The following is a 14,849-nucleotide window of genomic DNA, read 5'->3' on the forward strand; positions in this document are numbered from 1 at the left end:
GCCTCTCATTCAGGGTCACCCCATATTCTCATGCTAATGCAGCTGGGGGACAGCGTGGTCAGCTGTGTGCTGAGAGGATTTCCCCTGGGAGCGTTTACACAGTCGCGTGTGAGCACACACACACACACACACACACACACAGAAAACCTGACTTTTTCACTCATCCATGTTTTTGGTATTTGTCGTTTATAACTGTGTCTGTGTGTGTGTTATGTGTGTGTTATTGTGTGCTTGCCCTTCTGCAAGATCACATGACCAGGAGGCTTGACCTATTGCCAAACTCCCTGATTAATCAGAAGTCAGGGGTCGTGGGTCTTTGTCTAATTGATTTGTTAAGATGCATCTGTCAACCTCTCTGAATGAAGGACGTGTGGGTGTGTGTGTGTGTGGGTGTAAGATGCAAAAAGAAAACTCTCTCTAGCTTCTGGCTGCTGAGCTGCAGACAGTCTGGTGCTGAGGCTGCTGGGAAAGCAGTAATTTGGTTTAGAATTAAAGATAGGAACAGACGCTCAGACAGACAGACTCCCTTCAGTGGAGTGAAAAGATTGATTTATTTAAATCAAAATACTTTAATACAGAATGCTTTAATAAAGAGTAAATTCATATTTATTTGCCCAATCATTCATGTGTGCTCACACACACACACACACACACACACACACGCTCAGTTTAATGAGCCTCTCCACTGGTGCTGGCCGTTTTCATCACTGTCTCTAATTGAACTCCAGATTTGAGTTTTACCCACAATCCCCTGCACCAAACACCTGCCCGCCTCTGCCCACAGTAGACGTCCGCTGATAACACTCAAATGGTATGAAGCTTGGTTCATTATTTTGTTTTGAGTTATGAGCTGAAGAAGCTGAAATAACAATATGATTTACTGGTTTACATTTGATCCAATAGCTGCAAAGTATTAATTACTGATTCATGTGTGATATCTTTATTTGCTCTTGTGTTAAATTCGGACATGCAGGTAGTTGCTGTGAAAGAGGACAGAGACGACTGTGATGACTCTTTTTTTACTCTTGCACAATTTTTTTTACTTTTCACTTGCACTCATTTGCACACCTTCACCCTACCTGTTACCCATATTTTATGTTTTATGTTAAAGATAATATTTGGTTATGTTTGCAATATTTGCATATTGGTAATCATTGTATACTTGCAACATTTGCAATATTGAGGTCTATAGCAGTTGCTAAAGCATTTCACTGCATATCATACCGTGTATGACTGTGTATGTGACAAATAAAATTTGAATTTGGATTTGAGGAGCAGCACAAAGCAGAAGAAGAAGACATTTTAAATGACAATGACAGTGTTCACATTGAAAAAAGTGAACACTGGCTAAACTTAAAAAAATTGAAGTAATCTGTAACACCTAATATTTTATCACTGACGTAATGAAAATAAACTGTTGTTAAATATCACCGCTCAGGCCGTCACCGTGGTGACCAGTTCCCTAGCTGATAACTCCACTGTGAATGTGATGAATGAACAAGAGATGACCGGGTGTGTGTATGTGTGTGTTATCGTTTAATTTCTATTAATCAACATGACGTCAGATGAAGCAACTGGACTATTTACTGCAGGGTGGATTAATGAAGAAAATATAAATATTAAACTGCTAACAGATGTGGTGTAGCTCTATAAACCTTGAAAAACTATTAATTTTGATGTGATCTAAATGAAAGGAGTCACATCATCAAAATCTTTAGAAGGAACCTCAGGAACTCACAGTTCAAATTGAGAAAAAATGTTTATATACAGATCATCATTTTTATTCTGTTCAAAAATTTATAAAAAGTCATATTTACAGAAAAGTGCACCATGCACACAACTATATACAGACACGGCTCTATTTACATATTTATATACGCATGATGGCACAGAATCATCATCAACATCATCAACAAAGACCTGATTCATCAGAAGGTTCGTTCATTTAGAGCCTCATTCACATACAGGCACAGGAGGAGATTCCCTTTGGACCCGTACACACAAACACACACACACACTTAACTCTACTTCAGAGAACACAATTTTTGGAGGAGATGACTAGTTGGTATTATGCTAAATATATTAATAAATCACTGATGAGCTACAGCCAATGAGAACGCAGGATACAGGATGACTGAAAGGGGCGGGACAATTCATTCAGGTCAGTTCGAACCATTTCGCGCCCATCCACCCACAGTCATCTAATTTTATTTCCTGCACGACTGATCATGTAAGCCCAAACCAACCAGTCAGGGGTGAAAGGTCATGTACTGCACCATTCGGCTATGTAATATGAATCCTGATGGACCCAATCACATGACAGTGATCTGACTACACTAGAAGTTGTTTAGTCAGAACTTCAACACTCACTCACGCCACACGGTTTTACTACAGTGAATATGTTGTGTGCAATCATATAAAAAAATGTTTCAATCTGAAGTTTCTTAAAAGCAGAAAGGGGAGAAAGTGCTCAAAGAGAGAACACACACGCACAGATTAAGAGTATAAATATAAATGCACCTTTGCAGCATTGAAAAGGTGAGAAATGCGGTTGGAGATGACGTGTATTCCCTGAATGAAATTTAAACCTCAACGTTGTCCATGATGTTCACGTGCTCCTCCTCTCGTCCCCGGGGAGGAAGTACGGGTTCTCGTGCCCCTGGACCAGGTAGGAGTAGCGTGACGGTGTTTGGCTTTTGAAGGTCCTCATGTCCTCGGGGGGGTTCACATCATACGAGCCCGTCTGGAACAAACCAGAGGTTTCCACTCAACAAACGGACCAACGCACGCGCAGTAATGAACGGATCCTCGAACAGCTGTCAATCACAGAGCAGCCACACCCCCAGAAACCACCTTGATTGATGCCCCAGATTGATGTGTAATGGCCAGTCCCATGCCAGGACGTCCAGAAGGTCCCCTCAGGGCTCATGCCATGCATTACACGAAAGGCGGCTAAAATTACCAGTGGGCGGGGTAATTAACCGCTGCAGCGCTTACCTTACTCCTGATCTTCCTGAACTTTACCGGTCGGACGGCACCAATGTACCCATGAACAATAAGAACACACACAGAGGACGTTTATCAGCGGAGAACGCGGGCGTGGCGTGGCATTGCAACACAATGCTGTGTTGGGGGCGGATATATTTTAATATATCAAAGCGTCCGAACCGGGTTGGGTACAAATGCATCTCAAAAAGAGAGAATATGGTGGAAAAGATCATTTTCTTTTGAATATAAAGTATAGAAATGAAAATACCTTTTGACTGTTATGTGGTCTAATAGTCTAATAATGTGTGGATTTCTGATTTTCATGACCCTTCAGATGCAAAACGAAGCTTTAACATTCGAAATAAATAACAATAAAAAAATGTATTCTATTAGATGCAGCCCTATACAGTACATCAGCAGTCCCATCTTTTCAATCCAGGCTTCTTTCCAAGCCTCAAGGGTCCTCACATCCAGTGGGGTTCTGGGTAATCCTGGCCCTTTTCCCCATATTTCCCCGCAGCTAGAACTCAGACTAGGTCACTAAAGAAAATGTCCCCAGTCTAGATTAACTGACAGATTCAAATTTATGAACACAAAGGGGTGGAGATTCGCTCCTGGTGGCTCCGCCCCCACATGGTGGTCAGTACTCACCATCCCATTGGTGCCTCCTCTGTTGTCCACAAGTGAGTGGGTGCTGCCAGCAGCCGTCATCTCCAGCATGGAGCCGCTATTCTGGAAGGCGGGGTTGGGATTGGCGGAAGCGCGGGGGATGGAAACCACACCCTGCGTCGGCCACGAGCCACGAAGGTCTTCGCTGGTGTATGGACTGTCGTAGTCCTGATTCTTATTGGTCCTCCTAAACACAAACATCAAACAGAAAATCTTTTAATCTGCACGTTACTTTATTTCGTATTATTTGTTTACCAATTTCCTTCAGGATTAATAAAGTTTTCTGATTCTGATTTTGATTCTATTGAATTTAATTTAATTGTTATTTCCTTACATTCCCCTTCCTACCTTTTAGGGCTTTTGGAACTAATTAATAGCAAATTTAGCAAAGAATGAACTAATCGTGCAATTAATCATGCCACCAAACTGAACTGTGGGTATGTTGTGTTATAAAGCCAGAAAATGTGTAATGCTTTATGTATTAACACCTCTGTTCAAATACGCATGGTCTTCTAAATCATTTTGCTAAATTTACTGTGTGAAAAGATTATTAAATGCAGCATTAACGTATCGCATTCAAATATCATTTTAGAGCAAGAACGTTCGCTTGGGTGTACAGATGTTGGAATTTCGCTGCTTTCCAGCGTTTCCTCGTCCTGCACAAATAAAAAACGTGTCTTGTACAAATAAAACGCGCCGGCAGCATCCTGGAGCAGCGCGCTACACGCCCGCACACGTACCTGCACGTCACACAGAAGTACAAGAGCAGGCCCAGGACCAGGATGAGCAGAGTTCCACCGAGGACGCAGGAGATCACGACCACGGCCAGCAGGGCGGCTGTCGGTGCAGACGAGAGGGCGGGTCACCGGTCGCATCGCGCGCCAAAACCAAAACGAAAGCGCTGAGGCCATTACTTACAGTCGTTACAGTTGAAACCAGAGTATCCGAACGGGCATCTGCGAAATAAGCAAATGAAACGGTCCATTTATGGTGCTGTTATGGAATTGACGGGTGAAAGGATATAGTTTAAAAAAATTAAATGATGTACTTATGTCACGGATGTTGATGGAAAAAAAAACACTAAATTTTGGTTCTAGCGAGAAGCAAGTAGACACGAGTGTGTACTCACGCCACACAGACGTCTCCTGCTGCCTGCTGTCCAGGGGGACAAGCTGGAGACCAAAACACCCGGTTTAACAACAGACCCCAGAGCAGACTACAGACACACACAAGGTCAAAGGTCACATCTACCCGTGCAGGACTTCTGGCTGTACTCGTTGCGGATGAACCCGTCCCGGCAGGTGCATTTGGGCTTGCCGTCCTGAGACGCGCAAACCGTCGTCTCCACTTGACAGGGCCCAGGGCTGAGACTGCAGAGAGGAATGGCTGCAGGGGGGAAGGAAAGGTTAAAAGGCGTGTCCTACACGTCCCACCCCACATGGCAGGACGGGTCAGGTACGTGCCTGTAAAGTCGGCTTGGGAGAAAACAGTGTCGCAGTTGCCCGTGCACGCTTCGATGGCCTGTTTAATGGCACTTGCCGTGCTTTCGTCTGTGGCGTCTGAATTGATCTGAAAGGCGTTCACGACGGTGGCGACCACGCTGCCTTGCCTAAGAGGGCAAAGAAGAGCTAAAAACTTTGCAGTAAAGAGCCAGCAATGGGCATTTTAATATCTAGCATTTCAATATTTTATGATCGGCAGCATACCGGAGCTGCAGCACAGACGAGCTGACGTAGCCAGGCTGACCTCGCAGAGCCTTTTGCAGCTGCAGAAAAAAACAATAAAGAATTACAAATAATGAACAAATGGGACAATTACATCCTGAAATCTCATTATGATTATTATTTTGGAACTTTTGAATTTTACTTTTTGCTTACTCAATTTTTTTTAAGCATTGTCTGTGTGTTTTGACTGTTTACTGGATTTCCAGTTGTATGGTTCTGTTTTTCACTCATGCATTTTATTTCCTTTTTTGAGAAAACGAAACGAAACGAAACACAGACAATAGTTTCGTCGATTTTGTTTCTTTTTCTTAATTATCATAATTTATTGGATCAGCATTAGGCTCCAACTCACCGCATTTGTAATTTTACCGGCCATGTCTTTAAACTGCTGGCTAGATTGGTTGGCCATGTCTGCTTGAAAGGATGAATTGATGTGCAGCTCTCCAGAGAAAACGCGCGCTGAGGAACAAAGCAAAGAGCGTAATTCTAGGGCAGGGACACGGCGGCTTTAGCGTGAACAACAACAAAATAATTATCACTCATTTTCTGTTTTTCACATGACCATCTATGGGCCTATTTTCACAATGTGGATGGCACAAGTTTATAAGTGTGTCCAAGTGCATTTTGCTATTTTGATGGTGTAAAACACGGTGCTCCTGACTCCTGCCGTTCATTTTAACATGAATCAAAATTAGTAAAAAAAAAAAAAAAAGTTTAAAATGAATACTGGGAATAAAATGAATAAAAATGAGACTTTACAGAAAAACTGAGTTGATATATGGAATAAACTGTATTTAAAAAAGATCTACAGCCCTGCCCATAGAAGCGATTGCTGTAGAATCGCATGTGCTGTTTAAATATTTGCCTCCTATCAGCACAGTCACAAAAAAAATAACATTTTGAAGACAGGTGAGCATGAGAAAATGAGTAATAATCTCGCTGCAAATACAATGAGGGATAGCTGGAGAAACAGCACTTAGATCATCAAAAAATAAAACATTTAAATGCTGTAAATGTAAATGTAAAAAAGAACCACAAGAACAAGACTGGACCAAGCTAGCCCCAGTTAAATGTACTACTCCATACCATTCTCACAGGTCTGGGTTTGGTTGTTGAAGTAGGTTCCTGGCAGACACTGACAGGTGAGGTTCACACAACTGCTACCAAGAGGACACGTGGTGCAAAAATCTGGAAGACACATTTACGCTGTATTAAAATGACCAGCTGATCAGCTAACGTTCTACTGGGCTACAGTAAATCTATGGTCTGTCTGTCCCATCTGACATCTCTTCCTGGAACCATTATCTCTAACACAAGATTATTATATGTTTAAGATAGCAGCTTTATAATTTATCTCAACAGAATGTCCTATGACAGCTTCACTGTGCATCATGACTTACAGAGTAGCCAAGTTTTCGTGGGCTCCTGCTCCATTCTTCATAGCAACTAAGGTACATGTTGTTTCATATTTTTCAGAATGAATGAAAAAGTCACAACCGTTGACTTAATCATTCATTTAACACCTTAAAAGTGTTAGCTTAGCGGCTAACACACTCGCCTTTAGACTCATAAATTCATTAGTTCATTGACAGACAACTCAAAAAAAACTGGAGATGACCACAAAGGCAATAAGTGTGAACTGGCAGCAAATTGACTAACCCGCTGGAGGTGATTTGGTTGGTTCGAATGTGCTGGTGAAATTGACCATTGGTCCGGAAGTGGTGGTTGTTGCATTCACGGTGGAGTTGACCGTTGGTCTGAAAGTGGTGGTGGTTGCATACACGGTGGAGTTGACCGTTGGTCTGGGAGTGGTGGTGGTTGCATTCACGGTGGAGCTGATCATTGGTCTGGAAGTGGTGATGGTTGCATTCATGGTGGAGCTGATCGTTGGTCTGGAAGTGGTGGTGGTTGCATTCACGGTGGAGCTGATCATTGGTCTGGAAGTGGTGGTGGTTGCATTCACGGTGGAGCTGACCGTTGGTCTGGAAGTGGTGGTGGTTGCATTCATGGTGGAGTTGGCCGTTGGTCTGAAAGTGGTGATAATTGTTTGGAATTTTGTCGTGCTTGAGCTCTCTGATGTTACACTGAATGTTGGTGGAACTGTGGTTGTGTTAATTGTTGAGGACACTGTTGGTTGGAGTGTGGTTGCACTCTGTGTTGAGGTGACTGTTGTTGATGTCATGTTCACTGTTTGTTGAATTGTGGTAGTGGTTATGTTCTCTGTTGGTTTGGCAGCTGTAGATATACTCTTTGTTGACTGCCCCAATGTGGGGACAGTTGATTTCACTGTAGACTGAACCTCTGTTGATGATGGATTGGCTGCCAATGTTGTGTTCACTGTTGACTGGACAGTATTTCCTGTAGGGACAACCAAGGTAGTTACAACAAAAAGAAAGGGAACAGATTGAGGATTAATGCAGATGGCTCTATTCTTGGAATGGTACAGAACTTGAGATATGTAGGATGAATAGTCAACTCTGGAAGACTGCTTCAAGATATCCTGGTAGAACAATTTTATATCGACCACACTATTGTCTAAACATTGGTGCCAATAATGGAGATCAAGGAGCAAGAAATCCTGTTAAGAGCAGGAAAGTGCAGTTAGACAGAATGAGCAGATGGTGTTGTGTAATGGTGCTTCAGGTTATAGCAAAGGAGGTGTCAATCCTACCTTGCGTAGACAGTGCAGTAGTGAGGTCAGACATAGGAGGTGAGCTGATGCTGCTTGTGGTCACCCGAGTATTGACAGATGTAAAGAGAGTGCTGGCCATACTAGAGGTTGTCACAGCAGAGCCAGTAAAAGTGGAACCAGGGAGAGTTGGCAGGGTAAAGAGAGTGCTGGCCATACTAGAGGTTGTCACAGCAGAGCCAGTAGAAGTGGAACCAGGGAGAGTAGGCAGGGTTGGGCTGACTGGTAGGTTAGCGGTGGAGTTAAACACTGTTGTGGCCGTTTCTATGGGCGCAGAGGTAAATGTAGGGTTGGTTATAGAAGTTGTAACGGCGGAGCTGTTAGTTGGGTTGGATTGAGAGGAGGACGTTAGAAAGAAAGTTGATTCGGGAGGCAGCACTGTGGTCATGTTAGTCCCTCCTGGGACAGGAGTGAAAGTTGACTGAACTCGAGTTGTTCTTGACGCTGAGTCTGTATTCATAGCACTGGTCCCTGAGTCGTGGCTGACAGTCAGCCCAGTGCTGTCTGATGTGGAAGCAGACGTGCGAGTGTTTGAAGTTAATTGGGGGCTGGTTGAGTCAGGTAAAGCTGAACTCCTGCCAGTTACTGCGGTGAAGGGTGTTGTGAGCCTTTCAGCTGCAGTATTGGGGGATGTGATGGGTTGGATGGTGTAAGTGGTACCTGATCCCTGGTCAATGGTTATCTTGTCTTGTGTGGTTTCTCGAGTAAGGCGATGGGTTGGAGAGGAACTGAAGAATGAACTTGTCTTCTCATCAGTGCTAAGAGACACCATTGCACTAATTTCAGTATTATAGTCATGACCTGAAATTGTGGCAGAAGAGCGTGTGCTTCTTGAGTCTATGGATGTCTCTTGGCCAACTGGCTCTGATGGTGTCACATGACTAGAGTGACTTTCTGTTGTCAAATCTGTCCCTTGGCTGCCATTGCCAGATGTTGACGAGTCAGGTACTTGGGCAGAGGTGGCTCCTGATGTCCCAAAGGTTTTAGTGATCACACTAATGCTGTCAGAGGCCAGAGTGGCTGTGGAAGCAAGCATAGTTGAGAGTGAGCTGTGGGCATGGGTCTCTGTATCAGAGAAACTCTGCATCTGGCTGACCATCTCAGACACATCCTGTGGACTGTTGGTTGGCATTGTCATCGCAGTGGCACCCTGAGTTTGACTGGAAGCAAAGACCTCTTGATAGACCTCTGATTATAGGTCCGCTTCCTTACTCGCTAGACCACCACTTCCCCCATGACCATGTCAGTAGTGGGCTGTGTTGTGTTGACCATGTCGGTCTGTGTTATGTTAGTGGGTGTGACCATGTCTGTGGCAAACTGTGTTGTGTTGGTGGGAGTGACCATGTCTGTGGCAGCTTGTGTTGTGTTGGTGGGTGTGAACATGTCTGTGGCAGACTGTGCTGTGTTGGTGGGTGTGACCATGTCTGTGGCAGCCTGTGTTGTGTTGGTGGGTGTGACCATGTCTGTGGCAGCCTGTGTTGTGTTGGTGGGCATGCCCATGTATGTTGTGAACTGTGTTATATTGGTGTGCATGCCCATGTGTTATTATTTGGGCATAACAGGTGTTGCTGTAGTGGCCTGTTAAGTGTTGGTGGAGGTGACCATGTCTGTGGTACCAGGTGATATATGGAGGTGACATCTAATCACTTTCACGTTGGGTTCAGCCTGTGCTGTGTTGGGTATAGCAGGCCTGACCATGTCTGTGGTACCCTGTGATATGTGGTGTCACATGTGACCTCTAATCACTTTCACGTTGGGTTCAGCCTGTGATGTGTTGGATATAGCAGGCCTGACCATGTCTGTGACGGACTATGTTATGTTAGTGGTTATGACCATGAAATTCATTAACTGTTATATTGGTGGGTATTACCATGTTGGTTGGTGGTTGTAACTGTGCCTGGTGTGGACTGTCTGTTGAGGGTTGCAATTGTGGGAGATGTGATGGGATGGATGGTGGTACCTGTTCCCTGGTTTGTAGACACCCCGCCAGGCTCTGTGCTTCTCTGGATAAGCTGATTGTTGGGAGTGGAGTTAAGGGACGAGCTTATCTTCTCTTCTGTGTTATGTGACACCATGCTGCTCACAGACCCTGTTGTGTTGGTGGCTATATCCATGCTGGTGGTGGCCTGTGTTATCTTGCTGGACATGACCACATCTGTGGCAGCCTCAGTGATGCTGGTGGGCGTGATCACGCTTGTGACAGCCTGTCTTGTACTGGTCAGTGTGACCATATTGGTGGTGGCCTGAATTGTGCTGCTGCCCAAGACTATGCTGTTGGCAGAATTCGTTATGTTGGTGGGTGTGGCCCCATCAGTGGAAACTGCTTTTATATCGGTGGACGAGAAGGTCTCACTGGTAACGTTGGAAGCCTGCAGGATCGCATCTGAAAATGAGAAAAATAAACTAAAATATAAATGAGATTCAAAAATCTTAAACTGTTTAAAAATATGTAAACACTCTAATGGCCATTTATAATTTCCAATTTACTACAACAATACATATTTATTATAAGCATAAAAAATATACTGACAGTAATATTTATTACAGAATCTGGCATATTGTTTCACTTAATTTGATGGGTTATAAGCAGAAGACACATTTTGTTGTGTCCACCGTGTGCTGTGCTGCGTATCATAATGACATAATTAATATTATTATTAGAAGTAGTAGTATTTTTTCTGACTTGTACGCTGAAACCCTCTCCTTGAAGGTTTTAAGCAGCTTCCCAGAAGGCCGCAGTCGCCTGTCTGATTACGTAAGACTCTGTGAGATTAATGCTAATGCTGATTAGCTCTGTTGCAGAACACATATCAGCAGCAGGCCGGCCGGACGAGAACAGGACCCAGAGTCTCTGACCATGACAGAGGCGGTGGCTAATTAACACACACACACACACACACACACACACACACGTCACAATCTTAATTCTCAAAATTTCTCAAGAGGGTTGTAAACGAGCCAGCATTTCCCGATATGAGGAACACATCTGAGCCCAGTACATACACACAGCTGTTGGCTTTCTATCTTGGAGAGGATCTAATGTACAACGCTTGTAAGAAAGCATGTAAAAAGCACATTACAACTGTAAAAGTGGCCCTATATAACACTTCCTTTTGTACTATTTAATAATATAGGTCTCCATATATAATATATATAATAAGGTTGCTGATCATGTCATATGTTCCTGACAATAAAACAAGGATCCTGCTTCTCCACCTTAATAGCTGTCATAAAGGTGTGTGTGTGTTTCTTGCCTTATAACCTACTGTATATACAACAGGTGTGTGTGTGTGTGTGTGTGTGTGTGTGTGTGTGTGTGTGTGTGTACTTATGTCCATATTGCGTTTTGGTTACTAAGTGATAAAACCATTTGGTCACTGAGGGCAACGGACACACTTACCATTTCCTGCCCCTAGATTGATTAAGTCAATTTTCCCTGTCTGGATATTGGAAAGATCTGCTTTAAATATGTGTGTGACTTTTAAATATTTGTGTGACTTTTGCAGGGGAACCAATGTGTAAAAATCCTGAATAAAGTTGTAATGTGTGTGTGTGTGTGTGTAGGAATGTACTTTACTTTACTTTAATTTACTTTATTTAGCAGACGCTTTTATCCAAAGCGACTAACAAGAGGAAGACACCAGCAATTCTCGTTCGATTTCTATAGAATATTGAGTTTACAAACTAAGAGCCCCGATAAGGAATGTACGCGTGGCTGTGGGGACCTTTAATAAAATTAAAGTTCTCCATCCCACGGAGCCATGACAGAGCCCACAGCTGCGCCTCAGGTGCTCCAGATAAGGGCCGAGGAGATGCCAGGGAGACGGAACGCATTGCCGTGCTGATAACGGTTGTACGGCAGCAGCGCGAAAAGTAAATATTTTCTCTGTATGTTCCAGAACACACTAAAAACCAGCTGACAAGTACACAACACACACACACACACACACACACAGGACAATGTACATGAGAACACGTTCTATTTAACCATTGGTGGAACGTCTGTGGAACAGGTGACACCAACTCAGGTCCTACAGAGAACGTCCAGAGCAGTGTTCACTCAGGGGCCAACTTTGCTGGGGTGTGAACGGCAGCCAATCAGAGCACAGGAGAGGTGCTGCCAGCTAAGCCACTCAGAGGTTTCCTTTCTCGTCTACGCTAGATGAGCCAAATATAAATTCTGGCATACAGGCCGGCCAATAAAAAGGGAGGTGCATCAACACGACGGTGGTTAGATGCCTTCAGGTTGTGTAATTATACTGGAATTAACTAACAAGGATTATTCTAGATATAGGCTCATTCCAGAACAATAGGCTACCAATAATGGTAAATGTATTGAGTACGTCTTTTTTACCCCGAGACATGAGGTCCAGTGACGTAGTAGGAAATGGTTGGTCTCACGTATACCTCACGATAATCAATAATCGTTATGATCTGCCGAACCTCAGTAGCTATGATTGGTGGGGCTGCGGGCGTGTCTTTACCCTACAGACTTACATAAAAACAATAAAAAAACCACGGACAGGGGTTCATCGTGAGACCAAAAACGTGGACCCTACAGCCAGTGGGGGATCCAGGTCGCACATCACCATGGCGACCGGGAAACAATGGCGCACGTGTGCAGTAGCCGAGGCCTTTGATGAGTGAATCTGTCGGACCAGCGCGGAAACGCGGTGACCTTGACTCGTCCGGTATCCCAGCATTCCCGGGGGGCACCCCGAGTCGCCACGGAAACGGCTCCGGGTTTACTGGTAGGGATCAGGGCCTTGTGAGGGAGAGCGGACGAGTAAAAGAGAACGACGGAGACCAAATAAATCCAAAGTGAATGGCATTAAATGAGGAAGTCGCTGCGGAAGAACAAAAGAGCGCAACGTCACCTCTGTCTCTTAAACTTTTAAATATTTTGCAAGCTTTAGTCTCAAGAATTATATATATTGGGGGTATTGCCAATGAACCAGAAGACCCAGGTTCAAATACCACTTACTACCACTGTGTCCCTGAACAAGACACTTAACTCTGAGTGTCTCCAGGGGGGGACTGTCCCTGTAACTACTGATTATAAGTCGCTCTGGATAAGGGCGTCGGGTAAATGCTGTTAATATAAGAATTAGTCGTGACAGATTAATTTTAATTGATTTAATGGATGAAAATAAAAACCTTTCTTTTGATAGGCTTTCTAAAGCTCTGTTAACATTTCGTAATCAAACTCACAACCGGTGACCATCTTGCAGTGTTCTGTTGACTTTGCGATTCATTATCAGTTTTCAGAAACTCCGCCCCCATTACAGCTGGGCCCCTCCCACAGGTTCGTCTGCAGCGCGAGCGAGACAGAGATGAGGAACGAGGACGTGGACGAGAGGAACAGACGAGAGAAGTGGAAGAATTGAACAAAAAGGGATGGAGACCTTTCTGTTTTTCCCACACAAACATGCACACACACACACACACACACACACACACACACACACCAACAGTGTGAGCAGACCGGCGCAAGCTGGTTACCGTCACCATGATCTCCCTTCATCACACTGCACACCCCAGCTGGAGCTCATTTCACACTGTTTTTTAAGGTGGTAGCGGCCTAGCAGGTAACAGACTCGCCTGTGAACCAGAAGTCCCAGGTTCAAAGCCCATTTACTACCATCGTGTCCCTGAGCAAGACACTTGACCCTGAGTGTCTCCAGGGGGGGACTGTCCCTGTAACTACTGACTGTAAGTCGCTCTGGATAAGGGCGTCTGGTAAATGCGGTAAATGTCAACTCCCCATAACGTCTAATAATCGTATTTTTATTCCTTTTTTAACGCAGCGTTGTCAGGTGATGAGAATATATGTCACCGTCGTGAAATGACATCATACAACCGGCCACACGTGATTCTGACTTATCGCAGGAGAACAATGTTAGTGGAACTCCGGCGTAAGAGGAAGAAGGCGAGACGGTGGAGAGGCTGAGGCGCTTAAACGGCTCTCAGATAACAGATGGTTCCCATAGGTCCACACCATATCCTCTTAACGTCTGGACGTGCGTACCAAGTAGCGAGGTGATTTACCGCGAGGGAGGAGCCCTAATCTGACAGGATGCGGGCGAGTGGCGACAACCGCGTTCGGAACTTCTCCTGTTCTCCACGACTTGTGTTACTCGCCATCATGAGCTGATTAGGCCCCGTAAATCACGCCCGGCACTGAAGCAAGCCCCTCACACACACACTCACACACGCACACACACACTCACCATGCTGCTGTCTGATTCATGTGTGTTTGTGTGTTTGTGTGTGTTCGGGACACAAATTTAAGAAGAGGGGAGGAGCCCCATATTTCTTCAGGAACTTTATGTTGGGTTTAAGTTTGCCACTCGCGTTCGGATTCTGTCTCGTTTACACACACGTTCCCCTTTAACCCCCCTGGAGCCTCAGGGGTCAGAGTTCATTAGAGGATTTAGTTGGGAAACATCCTGTATGCTGCAGCTCATTACAGCTTCAGATCATGTCCTTCAGGCCATCAGAGGTCCAGTCTCTCTCTCTCTCTCTCTCTCTCTCACACACACACACAGACGACGCTTGACCCCCAGAAAAGTGTAAAAGTGGAGCCCCCAGACTCCGCACCCCTACCTCCGTCCGCGCAGCTCCGCAGCGTCAGCAGCAGCGCCAGCAGCAGCGGCCTGGGGGACATGGCGGTGTCCCGACCTGCGTCCCGGTGTCCGAGGGTTGTGTCGCGGCGCCGCGCGGCTACAGGTGACTGCGCGCGCCCGGGGCGCGCCGCGTTTTACGCGCGTCGCGGCGCG

The 14,849-nt window shown here is 44.9% G+C and overlaps 1 protein-coding gene across 4 annotated transcripts; it reads right to left on the reverse strand.

The window, feature by feature from the left end:
- Positions 1-1,759: 1,759 nt before the first annotated feature.
- On the reverse strand, positions 1,760-14,849 carry LOC114794793 (mucin-13). Of its 4 annotated transcripts, none has more exons than XM_028987584.1 (15): positions 14,677-14,849; positions 10,031-10,453; positions 8,731-9,090; positions 7,041-7,739; positions 6,468-6,569; positions 5,734-5,840; positions 5,364-5,422; positions 5,121-5,266; positions 4,909-5,043; positions 4,787-4,829; positions 4,576-4,613; positions 4,398-4,494; positions 3,640-3,844; positions 2,998-3,018; positions 1,760-2,743 (listed from the first exon to the last, which is right to left on the reverse strand). In XM_028987584.1, the coding sequence occupies exons 1-15, from the start codon at positions 14,735-14,737 to the stop codon at positions 2,609-2,611; spliced, it is 2,631 nt and encodes an 876-aa protein (XP_028843417.1). In that variant the 5' UTR covers positions 14,738-14,849; the 3' UTR covers positions 1,760-2,608. The 4 variants fall into 4 exon arrangements, with proteins under 4 accessions (XP_028843417.1, XP_028843413.1, XP_028843414.1 ...); XM_028987580.1 differs by having other exon boundaries at positions 8,053-9,090; XM_028987583.1 differs by having other exon boundaries at positions 2,602-2,743; positions 2,998-3,013; positions 8,053-9,090.

This window comes from Denticeps clupeoides, chromosome 7 (genome assembly GCF_900700375.1).
Source record: "Denticeps clupeoides chromosome 7, fDenClu1.1, whole genome shotgun sequence".
In the NCBI taxonomy this organism is placed as follows: Eukaryota; Metazoa; Chordata; class Actinopteri; order Clupeiformes; family Denticipitidae; genus Denticeps; species Denticeps clupeoides.

What these genes read in the sequence shown, in the direction of transcription:
- LOC114794793 (XM_028987580.1), bottom strand. Translation starts at nt 14,737, where the DNA reads ATGTCCCCCAGGCCGCTGCTGCTGGCGCTGCTGCTGACGCTGCGGAGC. An exon ending in TACTGCACTGTCTACGCAAG is followed by an intron (nt 7,740 to 8,052) that starts GTAGGATTGACA and finishes TTGTCCCTACAG; the next exon opens with GAAATACTGTCCAGTCAACA. An exon ending in CTCCCAAGCCGACTTTACAG is followed by an intron (nt 5,044 to 5,120) that starts GCACGTACCTGA and finishes TCCCCCCTGCAG; the next exon opens with CCATTCCTCTCTGCAGTCTC.